Source organism: Eptatretus burgeri, chromosome 4 (genome assembly GCF_056783735.1).
Source record: "Eptatretus burgeri isolate ZD-2024b chromosome 4, Ebu_testis_v1, whole genome shotgun sequence".
In the NCBI taxonomy this organism is placed as follows: Eukaryota; Metazoa; Chordata; class Myxini; order Myxiniformes; family Myxinidae; genus Eptatretus; species Eptatretus burgeri.
In genome coordinates, this window is record NC_140964.1 from 123699063 (window position 1) to 123724636 (window position 25574).

General features: G+C 43.5%; 1 protein-coding gene across 7 annotated transcripts in view; it reads right to left on the reverse strand.

Annotated features, from left to right (window-relative positions):
* LOC147029029 (tyrosine-protein phosphatase non-receptor type 11-like) overlaps positions 1-25574 on the reverse strand; it is a 136345-nt gene that overhangs the window by 50433 nt on the left and 60338 nt on the right. For all 7 annotated transcript variants that reach the window (XM_085876155.1, XM_085876148.1, XM_085876149.1 and 4 more), the window contains exons 5-8: positions 18071-18187; positions 9337-9450; positions 3077-3173; positions 2759-2838 (exon numbers count right to left, since the gene is read on the reverse strand). In XM_085876155.1, coding sequence (XP_085732281.1) covers positions 2759-2838; positions 3077-3173; positions 9337-9450; positions 18071-18187 — 408 coding nt within the window. The remainder of the gene's footprint in view (positions 1-2758; positions 2839-3076; positions 3174-9336; positions 9451-18070; positions 18188-25574) is intronic.

A 25574-nucleotide genomic window follows, 5' to 3' on the forward strand; every position in this document is an offset into this window, starting at 1 on the left:
ACCTATGACATCATAATTATCATTATAACATTCTTCAGGAGTAGTTGCACCACTGGTAAAAATTTCTTCTCAATCCGACAAGTAGTTGTGGAGAAAAACACAAAAGTTCTGTGCGGACAAACAAACAGACAGCCAAACAGACAGACAGACAAATGGACACAAATGCAATACCCTCTCTGAATCCTTTGGCCAGAGTAATAATTACCTAAATAATTACCCCTTAGAATCCTGGACAATTACCCTTTGAAACCCTTCGTAGTTACCCTTTCGAAACCTCTAGAATTACCCTTTAGAACCCATTTGAATTACTAGTGGGTCCATTTGACCAAATGTTCATTGGTCTCCAAGACCTTGTTGCATATCTGCTTGCTGTACTGCTTGAGCATTAGCTTGCCTTTCACCAAGCCCAGATGTGCTTGGGCCAGAGTGGGGATTATACATTCGTTATTATTCTTACCAAATGATATGACTATTATTATTGTTGTAAATATTATTAGTATTAATTAATATTTGCTTTGTTACAATGTTATCATTAATATTTATTTTGAAATTAGAATGACATGCCACGGAAGGACCTACGAAGTTGCTTTATACACCTTAACATGGCGTGTGTTTAAAATATTGGAATTCTTCTTGGTTTTTTGTTATTAATGAGCCGAATCAACTTATGAGATCATGATGATTATTCTGGTGAATCACATTCCACAACAGAACACTCCAATGGAACTCCACAAAAAAACATGAAACACACACACACACACACACACACACACACACACACACACACACACACACACACACACACACACACACACACACACACACACACACACACACACACACACACACACACACACACACACACACCAATTTATAGGAGAAATACCGTGTGTTGGAAAGGTTCTTCTCTTCATTTTTGATGGACGGACAGACGGACGCATCAAAATCGTCAAATATTGAAGCGGCTTCACCACTTAAAATAAAATAAACAAGTGGAGGTACATTCAAAGTACACCGCCCCCATGCCAAATAAATAAATAACAAATCCTCCAGCGCGACATCGCTGGGGTGCCTTCGGCTCCCGGCGATGCCTTCATGCAGCACATGAAGATGGAATCGGGAGGAAGCGAATAGTTAAGTAATTAATCAATTAGTTGATTAATCAAAAAATTACAAAATACCAGGATGGCAGAGATATTGCCTAGACAAACAAACAACAAATGACAAATCACTCATAGAGCGACAATTGGTGAAACGGAATGGCATTCGGTGGAGCACATACCTCCGCCTGGCTGAATAGATTAAATTTTGTATCCCTATGAAAGGCCGGATCGGAATTTGGACCTGAACCAAAATCGAATCAGCTTGTTCTTGTTACCTAAACAACTCATCCACTTCGTTTTGTCACAAGTCATCCAAAACTTTTGGAGATATTATGCTCAGCATAGCTTTTGGCCCCATCTCTCAATGGTGAAGAATCAGTTTTAAAAATCTTGAATACAGATTCGAATCTCCAACAAAATTGATTCAATTACTCCTTTTCACACACCCAACAAGTCCACAAAGTTTCTGTGGAATCCATCCATAATATTTTGAGATATTGTGCTGTAAATCGTTTTTGACCTCATCTCTCAATGGTGAAGAATCACTTCGAAAATTCTCCGATCCAGATCTGGATTCGGATCTTCACCAAAATTGATTCTATTACACACCCAACCTGTCCACAAAGGTTCATCCAAATCCGTCCACAACATTTTGAGATATCATGCAATATCGTTTTCAGCCCCATTTCTCAATGGTGAAGAATCAGTTAAAAATTAAAAAAAATTCTCCAACAAAGATCTGGATTTGGATCTTCACCAAAATCGAATCAGTTCTTCCTGTGGCACTACCAACTTATCCACTAAGTTTCGTGTGAATCCATCCATAACCTTTTGAGATATTATGCCATATATCGTTTTTGGCTTGCCACTGTTGGGTCAGATCTGATTCTGGACCTTAACTAAAATCGAATCGGCTTGTTCTTGTCACCTAACCAACTCTTCCACCCCATTTTGTCACAAGTCATCCACAACTTTTAGAGATAACATGCTACACATATATTTTGACCCAATCTCTCAATGGTATGCCTGGGGTTGGCTTCATGGTTCGGGTGGCGGGCTTTGGATCCTAGGGTTCTGAGTTCAAATCCTGCTCAGCTGTTAAATTAATACCAGGTGGGGTTAACTCGGCCTGTCATCCTTCCGAGGTCGGCAAAATGAGTGCCAGCATGCTGGTATATTGTGTCGGAGTGGCGACCCGTCCAGGATAGTGTCCAACAGCCAACAAGACTGCTTTAGCAGCACCAACGCTCTGCACAGAGTATGGTCCCAATCTCCCCCTCTCCTCCTCTCAATGGTGAAGAATCACAAAAAATTCTCAGATCCAGATCTGGATTCAGATCTTCACTAAAATTAAGCATTGCTGTCCTTCGCCGGTCAACTCGATACACAAAAAATTTCAGTACGATTGTTTGAAAAGTGTGGCCAAAAAAATCACGTGACAAAGAGACAAACAGACAGACAAACAAATGCAACAGATCAACAGACTTGGCAAAAACATTTTTTTCGCCAAGTAACAAACGGAGTAAAAATGGAATACTCCGTTCCTTTGGTGCCCGGCGATGACGTCATACTTTGCTTGGATATGGAACTGGGAAGGAGCGGTGTACAAATAAACAACACAAATGGATTGAATATTGGGATTTGGGAATACTCACTGTGATGATATTGGCATTGATGTAGTTTGATCCTGGAACATCTGGATCTCCATCACGAAGAATCACACGATTGTGGTCAACTTGAAGAGGGAAAGGAGAGAACCGGGGAGAAAGAGGAGAAGAGGGCATTGGTGGGGAGAAATAATGAACATGGAAAACAAAAAAAAGAGTGTAAAATAAAATGAGTCACTAATGAAACTCTTCAATAACCAAGCATATTTTAGCACAAGAGGACGCATTTGCATTTGGCCTAATGATGGTAAGTCATTAACTCGAGCAAACAGTGCAAAAGCAAGCATTAACAGCCAGTGTACATACAAGGAAGAATGTTTTTGTATCGGTTCTTCATCTTGTTTTCAGGGCACTGTCCTTCCTTCCGGCTGTACAGCAGTTTGCATTCCTGTTGTTGCAGGGCCTGGTGACATGGATAAACAAGCAATCTCAAAGATGATTGAACCGCTAACAGAGCTCAATATCATTCGGTTCTCCACACGTATAAATGTCAACCAAAAGAACAACAAAAACACCTTTTGCATGCAACAACAAGTAGTTCAACTTCCCTCTGTACATGCAGGCAATTGGGATTTTACGTGGGATGGTTTCCCCAAGCAGCTGGGCGATGATAAACAAAGGTTGTTAGCAAGATCCAAAATAATGATCAACAAAAATCCGTGTAATTGAAGTTGAAAGAATTCGGATGCATTAAAGAAGTGTAAAAATAAGTAAATTGAAGACACCGTAGTGCACGTTTCAACGTTTTTTTTTTTTTTACGTGCAGATGCAGTGGCAGGACACCGAAGTGGCATTGAAGTGTAAGATTGGTCAAAAAAAATCCCCCAAAATATGGAAAAAAATAAATCTTTCTTGAAGTTAAAATTTATAATACGACGCAATCATTCCGTGAACTCGCTCATTTCTCAATAAAGAACATTGAGCCGTCCAGTAATCTGCTCTTTCCTTCATACTGCGACTAATATTTGTAGTCCCCTCCCCCCCCCCAAACCATTGATTGTGAGGGTATTTAATCCCATACATGTGTTATGATGGCTTAAAAACATTAAATTTCCTGTGTTATATCGTATATTCCAAGATTGGGCATTGAATTCACAACATTTTGGCATTGGTTGCATGCAAATTGGATAAAAATCGACCGCACTATGGCAAAATGACGATTTTGACCTTTTCATGACCTCGACCTTGACCTTTGTACTCTTAATTTTGTAATTGGTATTTGAGTGTGGGGAACAGAACAGTCAACATTTTGGTGTTGGTTTCATGCAAATCGGATAAGAATTGACCGTGTTATGAGTAAAACCGCACATTTTGCAATGTCGTGACCCCCCCCCCCGACCTTTGACTCCCAACCGCTAACAAGGGTTATTACATCATTGTGTCATGTCACATATCACAAGATGGGGCATTGAATTCTGAACATTTTGGCATTAGTTGCATGCAAATTGGATACAAATTGACCGCGCTATGGTAAAAAGACGATTTTGACCTTATCATGACCGTGACCTTGACCTTTGACCCGATCGCTCCCAAAATCTAATCAAATGGTCCTCGGATAATAACCAATCATCCCACCAAATTTGCTGCGATTCAGTTCAATACTTTTGGAGTTATGTGAATAACAAACAAACAAACAAACACACATAAATAAATAAATACACAGCGATAAAAACATAACCTTCGCAACAAAGTTTGCGAAGGTAACTATGCAGATGAGTTTGGGTAGTTGACAAGAACAAGGCAATTCGATTTTGGTTCATGTCCGGATGCAGATCCGGCCTATCAGTGGGGAGACTAAACGTAAACGGTTCAGCCTGGTGGAGGTATGCGCTCTACCGAGAGTCGTTTTAGTTTGACCAATTAATCTCTGGTTACTTCACAAGGCTCACAACCAACGAGTTGCCATCCTAAGACGAAGCACATCTCAACACCACCACCATCATCAAAATTAGGTTTTCTTCTCTTGAAGTGTCGATTCTTGAAGACCTGGAGGCAGATTGTTTAATCAGTTTCCACTATCTCCTCCAAACATGTTCCTTCATTTCCCAAAAATTAATCCACAGCAGAAACCGCTCATGACAAAGATAAATGCCAAGATTGCTTCTGTCTCAAAAAAACACATCCAAAATCCACCTCTACCATTGCGTTCTTTCACTCCAAATCACACAAAATAAATGCTTCATATGTGAACATCTCCCCTCGCAACATCAAGAGGCACCTGAACAGCAGCCACACCTCATTTGAAACTGGACGTGATGGCATTCATGTTTGTACTTTCAAGATCTGCTCTGCTGAACTGACAGTTTGAATTTCTCTGTCGTTCACCTGTTGTTGTCTACTATCCACATGGAAAATAACTGAGTTGGCTGTGTGGTCTCAATTGGTGATGTGCTGAGTATTGACATGTCCAGTCTGGGTTCAATCGTCAATGGGATTAAACAAAAACGATGGATGGTATACATACATATGTACAGGACCTGTGCAAAAGTCGAAGGCCACCACATCGGTGCACAACAACTGGCACAAACATCAGAGCTTCAAGTAGACTCATCCACCGTAAGAAGCTCTCTCATCAAAAGTGGTCTGCATGGGTGAGTTGCTGTCCAAAAGCCCTTTCTACGTAAAGGTACCGAAGCCACGTGGCTGAAATATGTCCAAGAACATCAGAGTTTGGATGCTAATCAGTGGGGAAAGGTACTTTGGAGTGGTGAGTCAAAGCTTGAAATTTTTGGAACACCGAGAAGGCAGGGTGTCAGAAGGAGGGCTGGTGAGAAATATTAGAATATGTGTCATATCCTAATACTTCTCATGGTGGAGACCATTCAGGTTTGAAGGATGTATTCAGCTGGCATTGTTGATTTTGTGAGAATTGAAGGAACAATGAATGTGAACAAACACAAGCAGACTGAATCCGCCATGGAATCCCTTCAGGGGAAGGAGGCTAATTGGTGACAACTGTATTTTTCCAGCAGCTGACAGGATGGCCTACATGTATGCACACTCACCTTTGAGATGTTTAGCCTGGGTTTGAATTGTGATCCAGCTATAAAGTGTCATCCTGGTGTTTCACATGCAGGAAGATGCATCAATGTGAATCATTTAACGTCCTCCATGTGTGTGCTGTCCCTTGGATGGATGTTAAAAGGGAATTCAATCTGCTGACATTAGTTGTTAGACATTAAAGATCTCATGTTGTCTTTCACAAAGAGAAGGCGAGCCATTGCTGGAACCATATACCGCCCATGCCCGATCATCGCTGGGGTATTTAAGGTTCTCTGTTGTTGTGGGGTGGAATATATTGGAGAGACAGGAAGAACTTTCAGCCAATGTATCACTGAATATGACAATACAAGGTCTTTAAATGCCACTATCCTCGGAGGTCTGCCATTGCGAAACATGGGATGATGGCGAGCCATGTTCCCCTATGGGATCGCGTCAGCATTTTGGGTGCGACCCCAAATAAAGCCAGAATATGGATTTTGGAGGCATGGCACACAGAAGAAACAGTTACATCGCTCATGGAAGTGGTGGTGGACATGCCACTAGCATTTGGTCCACTCATGTATCATCACACCAGGGATACTCTGATGGAAAAAGAGGTAACTGAAAACAGCACATCACTCACTTTGGTCTTACATTGTCATATAAAATTCAACTGCACCCTCACCCACCTCCCATCCCACAACCCTCCCAATCCTCTTTCCAAAATCTCTCCCACATTCTCACCGCTGTTTCAGGCCATTATGAATCATGTTTGTTTGTATTGCATCAAGTAAACTTGCTTATATTGCATAGATTACATCATTTTACATGGATTTAAGTCGATTGGATTACATTGCAAACGATTATCCGAAGCATGTGTTCCAGCCCCTCCCCCACCTCCCTCTACCCCACCCCCCCAAACCCCCTGCATCACTTTTTCTGCCAGGCTGTTTGATTCCACATGCTAACAGTTGAAAGTCATAAGTTTGACCTTCCGGGTCACGGCTGTGATCGATTTGGCTGGCTCGGCCCACCCCTTGTTCGAGTCCAAAAAGCTGGTTCAGAAGTATTTTCTTCACTTTTTATAAAGATCAGCGGAGGCACGTTGTATTTCATGTTGCTGCCTGAAACATTGAGTCATTTCTTGCACAATTAAAGGTTGCAGAGATCAATATGATTTTACTCTCCCAACTGAATCTTAACTTGCGCGTGCACATATATATATATATATATATATATATATATATATATATATATATATATATATATATATATATATATATATATATATATATATATATATATATATATATATATATATTTTGTTACGGCTGTGGAAATTCGCAAACCACCATTCAGGACCCTCAGGTGAGATATCTCGATAGGTACATGTGTAGTTAGCCCAAACCCGTTGTTTCGAGGGAATTTATGTGATTCATCCGGGCTGCGACGCTTTGAGATAGTCGTTTTTCTGTTCTATCTATATTTTGAACCAACCACGTCTCAACCTCCATCACACAACAGCCACCTTAACCACCACGCCAGCCATCGTCACCAACTACAACCACGCTCCAACCCTCAGGCAACAACAACAACACCAACAGCCACGACCTTTACCTTCACAACTCGCTCCCACATCATCGCATCACCGCCATTCCCCAATGGCACCATAACCATCAACCACCACCGAAAACCCTCCACCACCTTCACCTCTCTCCTTCTACGGCCATTCCCGCATCACCTGTGAACACTGAGCGTCGGGCTGTCTCGGGCCCGTTCGGCGATTGGTGCCGAACGCACCGAGCGGCGAGCGCAAATAGCGGCCTTTCCGAGGGAGAATTCGGATCAAGAACGCTACACGCCCACTTCTCCGTCCAATGAGCAAGCGCGGGGCGGCTTGGCCCCGCCTCCAGGCGCGTCTGTGTGAAATCGATATGTGCAAATTCTAGGATCAGGGGAGATTCACGCCCCCTTTCCTCCGACCAATGGGCGAGCGTGGCTCCGCCCCCGAGGTCATCCTGATCCGGATATTTGCATATTAGCTGCTCCTGCCAGCCTATAAGAAGGCGAGCGCAAGGCGAATGAAGTCAGTCGAGTCGGGTGGCGAAGTCATCGGTGCCTCATCGAGTTGGGTTCTGGAGTCGGCTGAGAAGAGTTGCGGGAAGAGGCAAAGGAGCTCGCGTCCGAGGAGAGAAGGACGGCGGTCGGCGACGAGGTCGCGGTGTGAGATCGCTCGTCGCGAGACCCAAGCCAGCCAGCCATTCTCCTCCCCCAGGGCATCAACAATTCCCCCTTTCCCCCGCGCTGAGATAGTGCAAAAAGGGGGCCCCGTTTCCACCCCACTCCAAACGTCGTGCAAACGAAACCCGCCAAGGAGCACGGAGTCGGGGCACAGCCACGCGGCCACATCTGCGGCTCGCCCGCCAACGCGTCACGAGGATGCGGGTAGGACCCCCGGTCTCGCGGACCTGGCCGCTCCTCCAGGTCACGCGCACAATTGGCCTACAGGCCCGTCTACCCCCTTGTCTATGAGGGTGGCTTCTTTCCTTTGCTTTTGAGTGAATGTGTGTTGGCGCCGTCTGTAAAGTAGAACTGTATAAGTGTTGCCGTGTGTGCGCGTAGTCGGTAGTAACTCTGCGTCGTTGTTGCTTTTGTTTTGGTTGCTAAATGTGCATTTTGACTGATTGGCTGTAGATGTGTGCTTTCCGTGTGCCGGGAAATAAATGTGCATTGTGTGAACTGTTTTCCCGTTTCGCTTCGTCTTTTCATGATTGACCCTCCATCCTGCTTCACGTAAAGGGTTCGTAGTGGGTGCAAAACGCCCGGTAAATAATATGAACCGTCGAGGTTGACGATAACACCGCTCGGTTATCCCGATAGGACGGAACGGGCCGCCCAAGCGGCTCGCGTCCGGAGTCGACCTGCGGCGAGGTATGATCGCCCGGTTTACCATCCGCGTGGGTACTTAGGTAGGTCAAGTTTTTTGAACAACCCTATCCTATGCGGGTGGCTGATTGGCACGGTTGTGGTGAGGTTGAAAGGCCCACCCGTGACTGGCTCCGGGCGATAGCTCCCGGAGGGTCACGACTGAATTGCCCGTCCGGTGGGCGACGCGGTTGTGATTCGAGTGACGTGGCCGTCCGCACGCCGGCGGGCGCGAATTCACAACAATATATATATATATATATATATATATATATATATATATATATATATATATATATATATATATATATATATATATATACACAGTATATATACACTTTCTATACGTGATTTAACATACTCTTTACGGAGTGTTGACAAAGGTTATATTGGTGGTTTGCATTGTCTTCCCAGCATTATTTGTCTGTGCTCTATCCTCTAAGTGCTAAATGTCAAGCAAGGAAGCAGCACGAAGCATTTTAAAAGTGTTTGGTATGACTCATCCGGGATTTCAAGCCACAGACGACCCAGACTCTAACCATTAAGCTACCGAGGCTGGTTTGTACAACTAGAATGTTCTACTAAGCTGAGATAGCCACGTCCAACTTAAAGTTGTCCTGCCTTAGAGAGCAGGTGTTTCTAATACATGGAATACACACCTCAAACTCCTCCCAAAAACCTTGCTTGGACTTGTCCATATTATCTGCAGTTTTGCTGAGCTCTTTCACCCTGTACTCGATGCTTGATGCGCTTATTCGGGTGGCGTTGAAAGGCTGTTAAGAAAAAGATAAAAACAGCATTGTTAACATGCCACTCTTAAAGGAATGCACAGGAGTGCAGCTCTTCAGAATGAGGCTAAGACAACATATTATTGACACATTTAAGTTAAGGGTAAGAAAGGAGGACAGTTTGACAGGCAAGGTATTCAAATAAAACAAACAAAAAAAAGATTAACAAACATGTGAAAAAACTTTTTTTTTTAATGAGTGTGGAAGAAATTTTGCAAAGATCCCCATGAAAGCAAGTTTACATCACCAGTGAAAATGCTCTTTATGCAACATGATCAAACTTACACAGAAATATTGCAGAAATGTGAATCCTGTTTGCTGGGATTGTGCAATATCATGCGAATTTCTCGCAAGGTTTGTTTTGACTCCAGGAAAAAATTTCTCCAATTTCCCCGAAACTGAAAATGTTATTCAGAGGCCACATCTTTGGCTCCAATAGATCTGCAGAAGGCGATACTGAAGGAGTAATACAGTCTCTCCAAAGAAGGACCAAATATCAAATTTATAGATTTGGTGAGTTGGCTCGAATAAGCACATCTGATGGCAACAACAACAAAAAAGGGGGCAATGCCCTTGCGCTCACCTGGTGGAACCAGGGAACCACTGGTATATGTGGATGGCCCACAAAAGATGTAAATTTGCCGATGGTTTAAGCAAACTTATGAAAGTACCATGCAGAGATGACTCGTGTCATGTACATCAAAATCTGGTGAATGCTTTTTGAGAAGTTAAAAGTAGCAATTCCGCAAACGTACTGACCTTTGACCTTTAAATTTACCGACTTGATATATGCAATTTTTAAATGGAATTTGCAAAGCATCAGGAGGCCTTGGTCCTCAGAAGTTGTACAAAGTTTGGTGAAAATAGGGCTATTAGTTTTAGCATCATAGGTGATGAAAGTTGTGATCAAGGTTCATCAAAATTGTGAGTAGTTTCAGAGAAGAAAGCAAATACCTATTTTGGGGGTAACCAACCCCCCCGCCCCTACCGCACACCCCCTTAAACGCCGATTTATTTTTAGCTCGCCTGTTCGAAGAACAGAGAGCTATAGCGATACCCCCGCGTGAGCGTGAGCGTGAGCGTGAGCGTGAAAATGTTAAAATTTTTGGTGCAAGTTATTTAGAAGCTTGCCATTCATTTAATATGTGTACTAGGATGCTGATATTTGGCATGGAGGTTCCTTTGGGGTATATTATTGATGTCGTGAAGTTGAAATTAAAAAATAATTTCAAATGTTTAAAATTTTTGACCCGTTTTAAACTTAACTTTTTTGTAGAACATCAACGTTAAAGTTTTTGGTGCAAGTTATTTAGAAGCTTGCCATTCATTTAATATGTGCACTTGGATGCTGATATTTGGCATGGAGGTTCCTTTGTGGTATACTATTGGTGTAGTGAAGTTGAAATTAACAAATGACTTGAATTTAAAAAAAAAATTTCGACCTAAGATGGTGTCACATCCACCCAATGCTCGCCTGTTTATACGAGACGCTTGCCATTCATTTAATATGTGTACTAGTTTACTGATTACAAAATATATAAATACATATATTGCTTCAAAATTATTTGGATCAGACTTCACTGCAATGCTTTATAAAAAATATTATTAGACTTGTCTTTTAAAAACAATGAATGTATAAACTGGCGAGCATTGGGTGGTTTTGACACCAACTCTCATTTTTTTTATGCCGTGAACAAACTTCAGTACATTATGAGTGATCAAAGTTGTGGTCTCAAAAGTTTCATTAAAACCATGTGTGGAGTTTCGGAGAAGAAGATCCGAGAGTCCACATATTGACTCAGACTGACTGACTCATTGACTGATGGACACCACATGATGCAAAAACCTCACCTGAACGATGTTCCAGGTGAGATAAAAATGGATTGTAAACACCCAGACACTAACCCAAGAGTCAAGAGGTCTTATTTTTCTGCCACCCCCCCCATTCTAAAATCTCCTCTCCTATATTTTACCTGTCTTATCCCTTCATTTTCTCTGTAGCCCCACTTGCCTGCCAACCTCCTCTCTAATGTTGCCTGCAACCCTCCAATCCACAGTGCTGTCTACCTGAAACCCTCATGTCCTTGACAGCATTGCCCACCTACGACCTTCCTCCTCTCCACCCACAGTGATGTTTGCCTGATCCTCCCTTCCACAGCACCACCTGCTTTCAATCCCCTCCGCAACACCTCCTACCTGCTCAGTCAACTCCCTCCTCATGCGTAACTCCTATCTACAAACTGTTTACATTCCCTTCCCTCCTGTCTTGCCAAACCCTTTCCATTCATTCAATAATTTAACTTCTCAATTGAGCTAAATCTTTACATCTAATGGTGGCAAATTCACTCGACCTCTTCCACCTGCAATGCAGTCAGCATCAAATATCAATCACACTGCATGTCATATTTACCAAAGCCCCTTTATGCTCTCCAACTGTACATTTTGCTTTGCTTACCTGGCAGCCATCTTATCTCAGTTGACTCGCTTTTCATATATATATATATATATATATATATATATATATATATATATATATATATATATATATATATATATATATATATATATATATATATATATATATATATATATATATATATATATATATACGCTTCACTGGAGAGTTATTGCCTCCTGGACTCTGCCCCAAACTTCCCAAATAACACCTCCACAACTCCCAACAAACTAACAATGTAAATACACAGCCATAAGCCAACATAAACCACCAACAACAACCACACAAACTCAACGAAACATGATCTACAATGACTAGTGTCTACGGGTTCATAAGGCTTGGCCTCAACACAGGTTATTTGTAAACTCACACAAATGGCAACATTCCTGTTTAAAAAAAATTAACAAAAACGAACCCAAACCGTATCAAACATATCCACACTTCAACCAACAATACAAGCACAAATTTCAAGACCGTAGTAAATAAACGTTTAACGCTCAGCCAACATCAAACGAGCCACAAACAAGGTAGAGATCCACTTGAAATCAATCGACAGGTAGATTTAAAGAGATTAATAAGCGACTCACTACCCATTGATACGCACAATAAGCAAGAAGCTAAGAGAATAGAAATCAGAGAGACTTGGACAAAACAACCTGCCTGCTTGCTATCTGTCGGCATAAAATTTCAGATTTCATGAAAACGTACAAAAGCTTGGCAAGAACACTTAAGGACGAACATACCCAGTGTGTTTCTTTAAAAAAAAAATATTCAATGCTGACTGTCAATTTATTTATTACTGAGCAATGAGTGAGCTACTTGAGTAGCGGTTTCTCATTCTTCATATAAATTTGGATACAAAATATTTACTTCCGCCACTGAAGGTGGATAGAGGTGATGTTTTCATTCTTCTGTCTGTCTGTTTGTCTGTGAGAAGGATATCTCCAACATTTGTGGACGGATTCGACCAAAATTTGGTGGACAGGTTGGGTGTGTGACAAGAACAAAACCAGAGAGTTGGTGTCAAAGCCACCCAATGCTCGCCTGTTTTACATTCATCGTTTTTAAAAGACGAGTCTAATAATATTTTTTATAAAGCATTGCAGTGAAGTCTGATCCAAATGATTTTAAAGCAATATATGTATTTGTATATTGTAATCAGTAAAAAATGGTGTGGTAGATAAAAACATTAGAAAGGAAATAACTTTCACCAAAAACTTTAACATTTTCACGCTCACGCTCACGCTCACGCTCACGCCGGGGGTATCGCTATAGCTCTCTGTTCTTCGAACAGGCGAGCTAATGATTCCATTTTGGTGAAGATCTGAATCCGGATACTGGAATTGTTAAATTTTTCAAGTGATTCTTCACCATTGACAGATGAAGCCACAAAATATGTATAGCATCCAAAGTCCAAATCCATGGGGACCATACTCTGCACAGAGCGTTGGAGCTGCCGAAACAGTCTCCAGGGATATTGGGCACAATCCTGAACGAGTCGCCACTCTGACGCAAGAAACTCGAATGTCTCAATCATCCCAGCAAGCTGGTGCTCAAAGCTAATCTCAGAAGGATGACAGGCTGAGTTAACCCCACCTGGTATTAATTCAATGGCTGAGCAGGATTTGAATTCAAGACCCTAGGATGCCAAGCCCACTACCCGAACCATTAAGCCACCACAAGGCATATGTATAGCATGATATATCAAGAAATTGTGAATGAGTTATGACAAAACAAGGTGGATAACCATAAGCTGGTTCAGTGACAAGAAAAGGCCAATTCAATTTTGGTTCAGGTCCTGATCCAGATTCGTGGGATACAAAACAAACTGTTCAGCCTGGTGGAGGTATGTGCTCCACTGAGCGCCGTTGTAGCTCACTTTGCATCTCAATCTTGATTTTGGTTTTTTCTTTCTTTCTGTCAACTGTGCAAGTGAGCATTTGGCATGATATTGAGTACCAAGAGGCTGTGCCCATCAATCACGCCAATGGAATACATGTACATTCATGAAAATAAAAGTGTCCCGGAACCAACATGACGTGGAATTAATACAAACCTGATAGGATGGACACTATGAACAAGTGCAAACACAATCACAAATTATTTATGAGCGTATATTCGACGGTGCATGAGGACAGTGCGATGTTAACGCTTGTACACCAACGATTCAAATTAATTGTGCAACAAAGTCATTTCGTACATGACTATTCAAATGAATTCATTCCATTTATTCTGTAATGTTTGAGGTGTGTTGTTTATGCCAAAAGTGGAGCAAAGTGAAAAAAGTGATGCGTTATAATGTTGCCGTTAGATGCCGAATCGTCTGAGAAGTTTGTGAATGTTGTTTCTTTTGTGAATGTTGTCTCTCCAAGAATATATAATTGGAAGAAGAATAAGAAGAAGAGCCAGTCATTAGTTGCTTTGCTTCACCTCGTTAGAGTGTCGAGGTCACTGCTTTTGCTTCGACTTAAAAATGAGCTCAAATTTAGAGTTCACCCATCTGTCGGTTCCGATATCGATCAAGTGAAGAACCTCAGGGTTTTCTGACAAACCACCCTCTCCAAACAATTTAGATCGCCACCAATAAAACAATAACAAGACAATGGAACCACAATTTTTTTCATAGACATGTGGAAACCTTGCATAAGTTGAGAAAATATATTCACAAAAGGAAAGAAACACGATCAGAGTGGAGAAAAGGAAGGAAAGAGATGTTGGGAAGAAAGGAGATTGGGAGGGAAGGGGAAGGGGAATGGATGGAAGGTTTTGCCCATTTTTTGTGTTCACAACAGGGAGAAACCACACAATTCATTAGATGTACTCGTGGATAACCCAGCTGTTTGGTGGATTAAAAAAAAGTTTGTATGCACTTTTCCAGAAAGCCTTTGTATCCATCTTTTTCACTATATTTGAATGTTCGGAGATTATCTCCAAGTGTACACGTTGCACTATTCAAATTCTCACAGGCAACAAAGTCAAACTTTTGGTCGAGTCGAGTCGTGCCATTGTAGCTATTTCATATTCATGACAGCAGTTGTTGCGAAGAGCTCTCATCTATAATTAATCAGAGCCTGTGGCATATTAATTTATTATTTTAAGGTGCCTTAGCTCCTTTGATATCGCTCCAAACATCAGTGTGCATTTTTGGCTCGATGACGGTCTTGGTGCTCCGCCAATCCTGAAAACCCTGCATCAAAGTCGCGAAGGTACAATACCGTACAAAAGTCCGAGTCCACTTCAATCACTGGCAATGTTTCTCATACCATGATGGCAAAGAGCAATTTTTCATGACATTGAAGATATTTGTTCTTGTCCCTCCATTTGTTACTGCCATGATTGACTGAAACATTGTCTTCATAGAATAGACCAGGAATGACACAATATCCAATTTTGAGTTGAAAATAAACAAACTTGCTTTGACCCCTGTGAACCGAAGACCCCACCCCTGGGTCATGATCCATTTGGGGTCAAACCCCCCCAAAAATCGTCACATATTTCATGTGGCCCCCAATGTTCATTGCATTAACAAAGTTAAATGAAAATATGTTTAGAAATGTGCCCGTAATTACATTTTTGGGGATTTGACCCTTTGACTCGGCACAGAGCCCCAGGGATTGGGGTCAAAAAATGACTTTTTTTGAGTCAAACATAATCCATAAACTCATGAAATCAATGGCAGATGGAGTTGCGGCAGTTCTCAAGGCAAAGGGGGAGTCACACTGATTACACTGAACAACAAATTTCAAAAAATTTTTTTTACTGGAGATGTGTAAAGTGATTAAGACTAATTTGGGGACGCTGATTTCAAAAATCATAACCGTTTTGCTGTATCACGTCAGGATTTTCAGGAACAGAAATATTCCCATTGCCTAGAAGTCAGGATTTCAATGAAATTTACATATGTCTTTAACATGTCTATTTCGTACAATTGTTGTTAACTTGTGTTATATTTCTTTCTTTCAGATAAAGATGAGTAGGCGTTCCTGTACCAATCATCCTGACAACTTCTGTTATGTCTGTGGTCGGTATACCAAAAAAGATCAACAGCGAAGTATATCTACAGCAGTGAAAATGAAGGCCGCCTACTTTCACTACTTCGGGTGTAAGGTGTGGGACCAAGAACAGAGCTGGACACCACACATCTGCTGCACAAGCTGTCACACAACCTTGACTCAGTGGTTGGTGGGCAAGCGCGCGAGCATGCCATTTGCGGTGCCCATGATATGGCGTGAGCCGCAGAATCATCATGATGATTGTTATTTCTGCTGCACAAGCATCGCCGGCTTCAACAAGAAGACTAAAGGTCACATCAAGTACGCTGACTGCGTCTCTGCTCGTAAACCTGTGCCTCATGATGACGAGAACCCCGTTCCAACACCTCCAGCTGATCAGAACATAGCTGTAAGCAGTGGTGAAGAGGATGGTGATGATGGACCTTTTGAACCCGACACTCAAGAATCACACCTTCTGAACCAGGGAGACTTAAATGATCTTGTAAGAGATCTCTCGCTGTCAAAGGCGAAGGCAGAGCTGCTTGGATCAAGGCTGCAGCAGTGGAATCTACTTGAACCTAACACCAAGATATCCTTGTTCAGAGCACGTCACAGAGACATGGCTGAGTTCTTTGAGATGGAAGACACGATGACATTCTGCAGTGACATCAACGGTCTGTTGAAAGAACTTGGGTGTGATCACGATCCTGCAGACTGGCGCCTCTTCATCGACTCGGGGAAGAACAGCTTGAAGGCTGTTTTGCTCCACAATGGCAACGAGAAACCATCAGTCCCACTGGCTCACGCGTTCGGCATGACAGAGACCTATGAGACTATGCGGCAGCTGCTTGATTCCATCAAGTACAATGACTTCAACTGGCACATCTGCGGAGACTTGAAAGTGGTGGCGCTGTTGTTAGGGCTGCAGTCAGGCTACACGAAATACATGTGCTTCCTTTGTCTCTGGGATAGCAGAGACGACAAGAATCACTGGACGAAGAAAGATTGGGAAGAGCGAAAGGAGCATGTACCTGGTCGACACAACGTGAAGCATGTCGCCCTTGTCGACCCAGCCAAGGTTTTCCTTCCACCACTCCACATAAAGCTCGGCTTGATGAAAAGTTTTGTACGGGCAATGGATCTGAATGGGCGTGGGTTTTTCCTCAAGGAAAAGTTTGGCAACACCTTGTCGGAGGCCAAGATCAAGGCTGGTGTCTTTGTTGGACCGCAAATCCGACAGATTATGAAGGACGAAACTTTTCCGACAACTCTAAACCCCAAAGAGCTGGCAGCGTGGAGGAGCTTCAAAGCTGTGACGGACAACTTCTTGGGGAACGAGCGCGCGGACAACTATGAAGAAATAGTGCAGCAGCTGCTGGAGTCCTTCAGGAAACTTGGCTCCAGGATGTCCCTGAAAATCCATTTCCTACACCAGCACCTGAACTTCTTCCCTGACAACTTGGGAGCAGTCTCGGACGAGCACGGCGAGCGATTCCACCAAGAGATTTCACTCATGGAGACGCGTTACCAAGGGCGGCACAACCCGAACATGATGGGCGATTTCTGCTGGTTCCTGCATCGTGAAACTGACACAGAGCAGCACAAACGCAAAGCCAAATGCCTAAAGCATTTTTAATTACATTCTAGTGGAGTTTTTCTGTAATTTCGATAATTTTGAAGCATTCATGATGCAATTAATGAATAAATGAATTTTTGTAAATTTCATTGAAATCCTGACTTCTAGGCAATGGGAATATTTCTGTTACTGAAAATCCTGACGTGATACAGCAAAACGGTTATGATTTTTGAAATCAGCGTACCCAAATTAGTCTAAATCACTTTACACATCTCCAGTAAAAAAATTTTGTTGTTCAGTGTTATACATCAAGACAGATTTGATTTTTCCTATTATAGTACGACTGTAATTGTGTTGTTATATCCTCAAGAGTCCATGGAAATCCCGAGAAAGTGCTTTTGGTTGATATTATAACAATAAATTTTATTATCAGATCAAATTTAATGCATTGTTGCTGGATTCAGACTTTCGTTCCACACTGTACTGCTGGTTCATCGATAAGCTAGTGAAATTTGGTGCAATTTTCACTCACCGCAACAAAGTAGACATATCTAATAACTATTCACAATGTTATACGTTTACCTGTTTGAGGTGAACGACAGTCCCAGAGGTCTCGACCATGGGATTCTTCTTCGAATGTTCCACCAAATCAGTCAAGGAATCAAACTTGTCTCCCCCACCGACATCATATTTCCCATCCTGCAAGGTCATGCCAGAGGTTGTGAGAAAAGTGTGAACTTGCTGTGTTGCCAATTGGCCGGCATATGTTGTGTACAATTTTGATTAAAAAAATGTCAAAAGTACTTTTTCCAAAAAATATTCACTGCACAAAATATCTTATAAAGAAGAAAAACAAAATTTACAATTTCAACAAAATTTTACATAAAAAGCCTTACACAGCATTCCAGCTAACATATTTTCTTATGTCGTTAATATTGCTGTGACAAAGTAAACAATGTAAAAGTTTTGACAATCTCAAATATCGAAAAACATGAACTGCACTCCTGTTTACATCATTTTATAATATGCTCTTTTACAAAGACAGACAAGCCTGTATTATGTGGCCGCACATTTTAATTAAAAAACACCAATGCATCATGAGATAATTGGCTTTCTAATCCCACTATCAATTTGCAATTCATCACTGTCTTTTGACACCAATACAATTTTATTATTACGGACCTTGGGCATCAGAAAGCTACATGTACCGAACAAACAGTTTCAAATAGAGCATCTCGCAGCGATTAGAGAATTTAAATTGCATCAGATGTGGTAATCAATGTGAATTGTTGCTCCCTGCTTGCCGGATCGATGACAGAAGACGCCATTTGCATTTTTGCCGTATCCATCCCTTCCCTGCATAGCTACCGTGTGGGCACAGGCAACTTGCTCGTCCATCAAATGATGTAGGTTTCAACAGACTTGCCTTTGTTAAAAACTGGCAAAATGTGCTTAAAATATGTTTGATTACTAAATATCACCAAATGCAAACTGTACACAACTTAGCCAATGCTGCAACAGACAAGTGATGGGCTGGCAGGATAGCCGAGAGGTATGCACGCTCACCTCTAAGATGTCTAGACTGGGTTTGAATCTCGACGCAGCTCTAAACTAACATCCTGGTGTTTTGCAAGCTGGTGTGAGTGTTTGTCCCTTTAATGGATGTTGAACTTGGCAAGACGTCTGCCAGTATTAGTTGGCGTCTATTAAAGATCTCACGGTGTCCTTCGCGAAGAGTAAGTGAGCTATCACTGGCACCCTGAACGAATTAAAAAAAAAATCCTCCTCTAACTTACAAGGGGCACTGCATCAGTGGAACAACTGCAACCCCAGCAAATGATGCCACCTGCAGCCACATACTGTGCTGCATGCAAAAGAAGAAGCCAAAATGACTCATTATAATACGAAAGTGTGGAACAACATCAAAAATAATCACTCCACAGTCGCTAGGAAAACGTGAGAGAGAAGAAATGATTCTCTCTCTCTCTCTTTGCAAACACTCCAATCTGACACTTGTGTAATGGTTATAATTGAAAGAAGAAGACAAAAAAAAAAAAGAGCTTTGCCCCAACTTTCAGAGATTGCATTCAGGAAACCCTGAAATATCATGGGTTCTAAAATCGCGGGTTTCGATCAATCGCGGGCAACCTATTGTTCGTCCGTGCGTGATCGATTATCTCCCATTATGAGCCTTGTGTTGTTCCTTGTGCACCATTTTTAATGAGCCCAAATGTTGAGCGATGGACAAAGTTAGTTGTGCCAAAAGGCAGAGAAAGGTTATGACGTTGGGCAAAAAGACCGAGTTGCCAGATCTGTTGGCTCGAGGTGAAAATGCGGCATCTGTGGGCCACTATTACAGGGTAAATGATTGCAGGTTGAAACTTCCCCATTGTTACTCTTCCTCAATCCTAAATCTTCATCTTCCTTCAAATCTCATTCCCAAACCTCAATTTTCCGACTCCGTATTCAAACCTCATTGCAAAACCATAATTTTCCAATTTCCGTACCTGGACCTCATTCCCAAATCTTCATTTTCTGACACCCGTACTCAAACCGCCATTCCAAAACCCTTTATTTCCGCCACCCAGACTCGAAACACACATTCTCAACCGCAGCTCGTGAAACAAATCGAGGCGAAGGGATTTACGACGGAGCAGGTTTTCAACACTGACGAGACGGGATTATTCTGCAAGATGATGCCATCTCATACCTTGCTCTCCAAGCAGGAAAGACCGCGGTTCAAGGTAAGTTTGTGGTTCAAAGAAGAGCAACGTGATCCTGAACTAACCACCTTGGTTAAGGATCGTGTTTCCCTTCTCCATTGCGGCAATACCACAGGCGACTTCGTCGTAAAGCAAATATTGCTATTCCGTTCACTGAATTGCCTTCCTCGCTCCCCCTTCCTTGCTGACCTTTCCCCCACTCAGCCTCCCTTCCCCGCTCACTGCTCCAACATTTCCCTCGAACATCATTATCATCCTGAGCTAAATCTTGTGCTTTCTATTTCAGGCAGAGTTCAGTGGGAGCATGCAACGTTCTTACCCTCAACCACTTCGCTGTTTTGTAATAAATTAAAAAGGTAAACTTTTTGTGTTGTTGTTTCATTTACACCATATTTATTGTATTTACGTGGTTTTTTCAATGTCAACATGCTTCGTATGCATATATACGTGTTTATTACCTCCACCACTGAAGGTGAAGGAGGTTATGTTTTCACCCCTCTCTGTCTGTCTGTTTGTTTGTTTGTTTGTACACAGATATATCTCAAAAGGTTGTGAGTGGATTCGAACGAAATTTTGTGGACATGTTCGGTGTGCAACAATGACGAACTGTTTAGATTTTGGTGAAGATCTGGATCCAGATCCGACTACTACAATTTTTAAGGGATTCTTCACCATCAAGAGTCAGAGCCAAAAACGAGATATATAGCACGATATCTCAAAAAGTTGTTGGCGGATTTTGACGAAACGTGGTGGACACCTTGGGTGTGTGACAAGTAAGAACTGATTCAATTTTGGGGAAGATCCGAATCCGGATCCGGATCCAGATCCAGATATGAGGATTATTTAATCTTTTAAGTGATTCTTCACCATTGAGAGAAAAGGCCAAAAACGATATAGTACTGTATCGCATGATATTTCAAAAATGTATTGGGTCAGATATGTTCTCGTGGATCAGGCATTATGTGGCGGAGGTATGCGCTCCACTAAGTGCCCTTCGAGTTTCAATCGTGATGTGTTTATTTCTGGCTGTCGTCCACCTTCCTCAATATTTCCTCAAAGCCCAGGAACCGAACCACTCCTTTTCCCATTGGCCTTTGGTTTCCTCGATTGAGGTTTTAACTACGGAAGCATTTTCCAGGAACCTAACCCCCGTGATATTGGAGGGTTTACTGCACTTACCTTTGTGCTGCATTTCCTGAGTTCGATTTCTGACCAGACGACAAACTATGATCCTGATGCTTTACAGGAAGGGTTTTGCATCAGAGTGCACCACCTTCAAAGGGGACATCAAGCCAGCTGTCCTGTCTGCTAGGATTTGCTGGTGGATATTTATTAAATATCCCATGGCATATTTCAAATGAAATGAATATGTCATTGTGTGGTGGTGATCTGGCGAACATATAATGCAACCAGCAACCAGTGCTACATCATGATGATCGTGTCAATTGCCAATTATTTGATTTTACAAACAAATATTAAAGGAAAGAGAAACACGTTCGTCATTTCATGGTTTGAACAGCTCAGTAATGGATGTAAAGGATCTGCTGTAGATCAAATAACAAAATGTGTCAGAAACTCAAAAATATATTAAAATTATATTATCTGGAGAGTAACAGATAAATCACAAAAAGCACCCACTCAACACCACTCCACCACAACACAGTGTGTGGACAAATGGCCTATAGCAGTGTTTCTCAACCTTTTTTGTCCCACGCCCCACTTTATAGGGCGGAGGAGCTCCTTGTGAGCCAACGGCCATCCATATCTAGTGCCCAACTGTGTCTGCGGACGTCCTCCTGCAGTTGGGTCACTTCTTATTAGGAGGTTGGTGGCAGGATTTGCATTCCAGCCACCGTAAAACCCTTCATTCCGCAAAACGCAAAAACGCAAAAAAAATCTGAAAACCCACTCCGTGGGAGTACCTCCTGTGCAGCTTCCCTTCGCAGGGCAGCTCACCGGATGACGGGATTGGGGCAAAGCCTTCGGGACCCCCAATCTTTGACAGGAGGGAAACCACGGGGTAACATCCCTGGGTCAGATTGCGGGAGAGTGTGTCGGAGTGGTGCTGAGGTGTCGTCCACCAGACGGCGGTCTCCTTGGGTTAACCTGAGGCGGTCCCTTCGGGTGGGTGCCTGGAATGTCCTATCCCTAAGAGAGGATGATCACCTGTCTCTGTTATCATCTGAGCTCAAGCGTTTGGACATCGGGATTGCAGCTCTCTCTGAGGTTCGGAGACCGGATTGCGGCGAGATAATGGTGGGTGGTTACACCTACTATTGGTCTGGTCGCTCTGATGGTTACCATACCCAAGGAGTTGCTGTAGCTGTGTCCAATAAGCTGACCCCAATGATAATTGAGGTAACACCGGTCAACGAGCGTATTATGAGATTAAGGATTCGTCACTCCTTAGGTGTCATTTCCCTGGTCTCTGTTTATGCTCCGACTGAGGCGAGTGATCTCACCGTGAAGGACGCATTCTACGCCACACTCGAGTCTGTGGTTGATCAGTGCCCCAGACGAGATACACTTCTAGTCTTGGGGGATTTCAATGCATCGACTGGAACTGATAGGGACGGTTATGAGTTGTGTGTTGGTCCCCATGGGTCAGGAACTATGAACCAGAATAGCACTAAGTTCCTTGACTTTGCAAGAAGTCATGGACTTAGGGTGGCTGGTTCATGGTTTCAGCGCCCACAAGCTCATCGCTGGACTCGGTATTCCAACGCTGGCGGTGTGGCAAAGGAGATTGACCATGTCCTCATTGACGGTCGTTGGAGGATGATCCAGAACTGCAGGGTCTACCGGAGTGCTCAGTTCCTCAATACTGACCACAGGCTTGTTGTAGCAACTCTAAAGCTGCACCTTAAATCCTGGAGAATGGTACCATCCCAGCCAAGGCTGGATGTTGCCAAGCTCAGGGATGAGAGAGTAGCTGAGGAGTTTGCGAACAGGCTGAGTGGACACTTGGGGGGTCTGGGTGCTTTGGGGGGTCCTGAAGAGTTGTGGAGCGCCTTCAAGACCACCGTCCTTGATGTTGCCGATGGATGCCTTGGAGCTCACCGCAGGGCAAAGAAGAATTTTGTCTCTCAAGGGACACTGGATACCATTGACCAGAGTCGCAGGGCCAGGCTGAATGGCAGAGCTGAGCTGTTCAGGGAGCTGAGGCGTAAAACTGTACGTGCACTGAGGGTGGACAAGGAGGCCTATGTGCGAGGAATCTGTGAGGGGGTAGAGCATCACCTGTGGACAGGTGATTCTCGTCCCGCTTACAGGGGAATTCGCGCATTACATTCATCCAAGCCCATCGCTCGGAGCACTACAGTTCGAGCAGAGAGTGGTAGGCTCTTGACAGAGGAGTCTGAAGTGAAGGCCCGCTGGGCCGGTTACTTTGAGCGGTTGTACCAGGCCGATCCCCCAACTGTCGAGTTGGACGTCAACGGTGTTACAATCCCTGTTGCTGACCCTCGAATCAACTGTGGTCCACCTACGCTTGTGGAAACACGGGCTGCGGTGAACCAGTTGAAACGGGGCAAAGCTCCAGGGATCTGTGGCATCCATGCCGAACTTCTCAAGGCTGGTGGAAATGCTGCACTCGTGTCGTTGCATGCAGTTTTGTGCTCTGCCTGGAACACAGGCATCATCCCAACTGACTGGAAGAGGGGCCTTGTTGTCCCTCTCTGGAAAGGGAAGGGTGATCGTCAAGACTGCAACAACTACCGAGGGGTGACGCTGCTCTCAGTGCCGGGCAAGGTCTTTGCTCGGATAATTCTCGATAGGGTTCGCCACCATCTGCTTGAGCACCAGCGTCCAGAGCAGTCAGGCTTTACACCAAAGAGGTCAACGATTGACCGTATCCTTGCACTTCGTGTCCTCACCGAACGCAGACGAGAGTTTCGGCAGGGGCTGCTTGCAGCCTATGTTGATCTCTGTAAAGCGTTCGATTCAGTGAATCGGGATGTCCTCTGGAGGATTCTTGGTCTTCGTAGGGTGCCACCAAAACTGATCGATCTGATGTCTGAACTCTACTCTGGTACTGAGAGTGCTGTGAAGTGTGGTGGTACCATCTCTGACTTATTTCCAGTTGTCACTGGAGTTCGTCAGGGATGTGTACTTGCCCCCACACTTTTCAGCACTTGTATGGACTGGATTTTAGGGAGGATGTCGGAGAGATCAAGTTGCGGTGCGTCATTTGGGAATGTCAAGATCTCAGACCTTGACTTTGCAGATGATGCAGTCATCTTTGCGGAGACTTTAGACATCCTCTTGGGGGCCCTCGAGGTGCTGAATGAGGAGTCGGAGCCGTTGGGATTACGGGTTTCTTGGGTCAAAACTAAGATCCAGGCTTTCGGTGACATCTTGGATGCTGCTGTCCTGTCTGTGTCTGTTCGTGGTGAGGATGTTGAGGTCGTGGAGAGATTCACTTACCTTGGCAGTGATATTCATGTCTCTGCTGGCTGCGAGTCAGAGGTCAATAGACGTCTGGGTCGGGCCTGGGGAGTCATGGATTCACTGGATCATGGGGTGTGGCGCTGCCGGTACCTGTGCGGGAGGACGAAAGTCCGAGTCTTCAGGTCCTTGGTACTTCCAGTCTTGCTCTATGGGTGCGAGACTTGGACTCTGACCAAGGATCTGAGACAGAGACTTAATTCCTTTGCTACCAGGTCTCTTCGGAGAATCCTTGGCTATCGCTGGTCGGATTTTGTGTCCAACGAGCGGTTGCTGAGAGAGACTCGGATGAGATTTGTTACCTGCATAGTCCGTGAGCGTCAGTTGCGGCTGTATGGACATGTGGCTCGTTTTCCTGACTCTGATCCTGCTCACCAGATTCTCTCAGCGAGGGAGTCTCATGAGTGGAGGAGGCCAGTGGGTCGACCACGTGCCTCATGGTTGCAACAGGTTGACCATCATCTCAAGGAGATGGGGATGGGCCTGGCATCTGCCTGGGGGATGGCCAGACGGAGGCCCCTGGAGTACCGGCGGAAAGTGGACGCAGCGACGTGCTGTTCTGGCACATGCTCCCATACCTGACCTGACCTGACCCCACTTTGATTTTCAAAAAAAATCGTACGCCCCACCATGATTGGAGACACTACAGTATATACTACATATAAGTAATTCCCCTGGACAAAAAGCGAGTCGTAGTGACGTAACAGTGTTGAATTGATCAAGGGCATTCCTTACCGGCGGATTGGCTAACAAGGGCGCGGTGAAGCAGTTTTTAGTTATGCTATGAGGCATCAGTCGCAGCTTCAAACTTTTGAAAATTTGAAAGTTCAAAGCAATGAAAGCGATCACATATTGATTCATTAATTCTGAATCCTCATGCCCCACCGAAATATTGCCACGCCCCACCTTGAGAAACA